Source organism: Galeopterus variegatus, unplaced genomic scaffold (genome assembly GCF_000696425.1).
Source record: "Galeopterus variegatus unplaced genomic scaffold, G_variegatus-3.0.2 Scaffold2486, whole genome shotgun sequence".
Lineage (NCBI taxonomy): Eukaryota > Metazoa > Chordata > Mammalia > Dermoptera > Cynocephalidae > Galeopterus > Galeopterus variegatus.
Window position 1 is genome coordinate 167,387 of NW_007728597.1, and position 3,216 is coordinate 170,602.

The 3,216-nt window shown below is 61.1% G+C and overlaps 1 protein-coding gene across 1 annotated transcript in view; it reads left to right on the forward strand.

Moving 5' to 3' along the window:
- Positions 1-746: 746 nt before the first annotated feature.
- Positions 747-3,216, forward strand: part of LOC103598000 (aldehyde dehydrogenase family 3 member B2-like) — a 5,296-nt gene continuing 2,826 nt past the window's right edge. The window contains exons 1-7 of the mRNA XM_008581908.1: positions 747-908; positions 1,420-1,530; positions 1,739-1,859; positions 2,030-2,115; positions 2,218-2,299; positions 2,609-2,995; positions 3,110-3,186. Of these exons, the coding sequence (XP_008580130.1) occupies positions 747-908; positions 1,420-1,530; positions 1,739-1,859; positions 2,030-2,115; positions 2,218-2,299; positions 2,609-2,995; positions 3,110-3,186 (1,026 nt within the window). The remainder of the gene's footprint in view (positions 909-1,419; positions 1,531-1,738; positions 1,860-2,029; positions 2,116-2,217; positions 2,300-2,608; positions 2,996-3,109; positions 3,187-3,216) is intronic.

Sequence of the window (3,216 nt, forward strand, 5' to 3'; positions counted from 1 at the left end):
TGGGGTGTGCCGGGCCTCGCTGTGGGGGTTGGTGGGGCACCTAGGAGGGAGAGCCGCTGCCCACCGTGGGGTGCGGGGACGTTAAGCCTGTTAAGGTAAAAAATATAGAGACAAATCTCTAAGAAAAACGTTGTATTTGGGAAAACAGGGTTGCAACATGAACACACACAAAGAGTGGGTGGTCTCCTGTAAGTCCAAAGAACAAAGAAAGGGTTGAGAGTTTTACTGAAAGAGAAATGCTACGTATTGCATTGAAAGAAAGCTCATTGTCACCAGCAAAGCTTTTGGAAGTTGGCCGGCTCCGGCTGGTGAGTGAAGGCAGGTCGCCCAGCAGCTGCCGGCTAACACTAGTCCTTGGGTGGCAGCAGGCTGTTTCAGCAGCTGGGTTGGTGGAAAATTCTTCTCGGAGCAGGTGCTATGTGCCCTGATTGTTTCCCGCCTCTGGCCTTTGACTCCAGTTTTAGTTTGGGTGTAAGAATGAGCCAGTTTGTATAACCAGCTTTCACAGTGCTCAGTGCCCTCCCCCGGAGCATGACTGGGAGGCAGGTACTGAGTGGAAGGGGGGTGCAGACAGCCCCTGGCCCTGTGGGGACATCCTAGTGAGTAAGTCACCATGAATGTCCGTGTGTCCGTGTGTGGATGAGGTGGGGGTGTCTGGGAGCCCACGTGGGTGCAGGCAGAGCTGGGGGCACCACAGACACCGGGGTGCTGGAGGGTGCCTGGTCCACGCTGTCCCGTCTGGCAGGATGGACCCCTTCGAGGACACACTGCGGCGGCTGCGGGAGGCCTTCAACACGGGGCGGACCCGGCCGGCCGCCTTCCGGGCCGCGCAGTTGGAGGGCCTGGGCCGCTTCCTGCAGGACAACAAGCAGCTTCTGCAGGACGCGCTGGCGCAGGACCTGCACAAGGTGGGCTGCGGGGACTCCAGACAGGGCTGTCTGTGTTCTTCCCGGGGAGGGGCTGCATCCTCTGTGGCAATCTTGTCCTTCCTGAGGAGGGTCTGTACCCCCCACCAGTGGCTGGCTGTGTCCCCAATTACTCCTGTTTACTTAACAGACCCTTCCTGGCATGTGGTGTGTGACAGGCACCTTACAACACTAACTCGTGAATACTCACAGCCACCTTGTGAGACAGCTTTGATGGTCATCCTCATGTTACTAGTGGGGAAACTGAGGCACACGGGGGTTAATTCACTCACCCAAGGTCACACAGCCAGGAAGTGGCAGACTGGAATTGGAGCCCGGGCAGCCTGGCTCCAGGGCTGGGACTCCCAACTGGTATGCATGTCCCACAGGGCTGCTGTGCTGTGCATAGACTGTCTTTATGTGTCTGGTAGGGACCCACTCTGCCCTCCCCAAACCCTGGACACCTCCTGGCCGGGCCTTGGGCCTGACCCCCTCGAATCCCACCCCACCACAGTCACCGTTTGAGTCAGACGTATCTGAGCTCATCACAAGCCAAAACGAGGTTGACCTGGCGCTCAAGAACCTGCAGGACTGGATGAAGGACGATCCGGCCAGCAAGAGCCTGGTGAGCCCTGCTGGGGTGGGGGAGGGCAGGGGCAGCTCTGACCCAGGCCCCTTCCTGCCCCAGAGACCCGGGGCCAATCCCTGACTTCCTCTGGACCTCATCTTCTCATTCGGGATTCCACGGTGCAGGGAGCTGAGGACCCCAGTGTATGGGGGGTGGGTTTTGGGGTGGTCCTCGGTGAGGGCTCACTGTCTGTCGTGTACCCCAGCTCACGAGGCTGGACTCAGCCTTCGTCCGGAAGGAGCCCTTTGGCCTGGTGCTGATCATTGCCCCTTGGAACTACCCTGTGAACCTGACACTGGTGCCTCTGGTGGGGGCCCTTGCGGCAGGTGAGGAGAGGGTCCTGAGCCCCGTGTCCCCCAGCCCAATAGTCCTTCCCAAAGACAGCCTCCAGAATACTGCTGTGTGGTGCCCTCAGCCTCACAGGCCCTCTGAGTCCACCCCTGGGTGGGTGTAGGGGCACTGGCCTCCCCCATGACTTCCCCATCTGCCCCTGCAGGGAACTGTGTGGTGCTGAAGCCGTCAGAAATAAGCAAGAGCACGGAGAAGGTCCTGGCCGAGATGCTGCCCCAGTACCTGGACCAGGTGAGGGTGGCCTGCTCCCTTCAATGCCCAGTGTTCCCACACCCCTGCCCCTGCCAGCTGAGGAGGTCCTGCTGTCCCCTGAGCCACCTGTCCGTCTTGCAGAGCTGCTTTGCTGTGGTGCTGGGTGGGCCCCAGGAGACAGGCCGGCTGCTGGAGCACAAGTTCGACTACATCTTCTTCACAGGTGAGGGTGGCCCTGGCCAGGGTCCTGGGTTGTGTGGCATGGGGGACAGCAGAGAACAGGGTGGGGTGAAGGGAGAAGAGATGAGGGACAAGGCCAGGGCCAGTGGTGGGAGCATGACCCGGATGACAATTGAGACTCTAAGGGTCTCAGAGAGATTGGATCTTGGGCAGCAGGGCTGGAGGCAGATCCCAGGCAGGGCAGGATTGGAGCCCTGAAGGGTCTCTCTGGAAAGAAGTGGAGCAGGAGTCAAGTGCCTGGACCATCCGGCCAGGCCTGTTAAGGATGGGGGTCTCCTCACCGTGTCCCTAGGGAGCCCCCGCGTGGGCAAGATCATCATGGCTGCTGCCACCAAGCACCTGACACCCGTCACCCTGGAGCTGGGGGGCAAGAACCCCTGCTACGTGGACGACGACTGCGACCCCCAGACCGTGGCCAACCGTGTGGCCTTGTTCCGCTACTTCAACACCGGCCAGACCTGCGTGGCCCCCGACTACATCCTGTGCAGCCCCGAAACGCAGGAGCGGCTGCTGCCCGCCCTGCAGAGCACTATCACCCGCTTCTATGGCGACGACCCCCGGAGCTCCCCATACCTGGGCCGCATCATCAACCAGAAACAGTTCCAGCGGCTGCAGGGACTGCTGGGCTGTGGCCGTGTGGCCATCGGTGGCCAGAGTGACGAGAGTGACCTCTACATCGGTGAGTCCCACTCTCCCTGCCACAGCTCCCCCAGGGATAAGGCCCTTCCACGCTAGAGGGGCCACAGCCGGCCCGAGTCTGGGCCCCCTCCCGCAACCACCGCCCCGCCGCTAGAGCCCAGCCCGGGTCCACGGTTCCCAGCGGCACAATTCCAGGACGCTGACGCTCCACGTCGCTGTGGTCCTGAGCTTGTGACTCCTTGACTCCAAACTCTGGTCCCA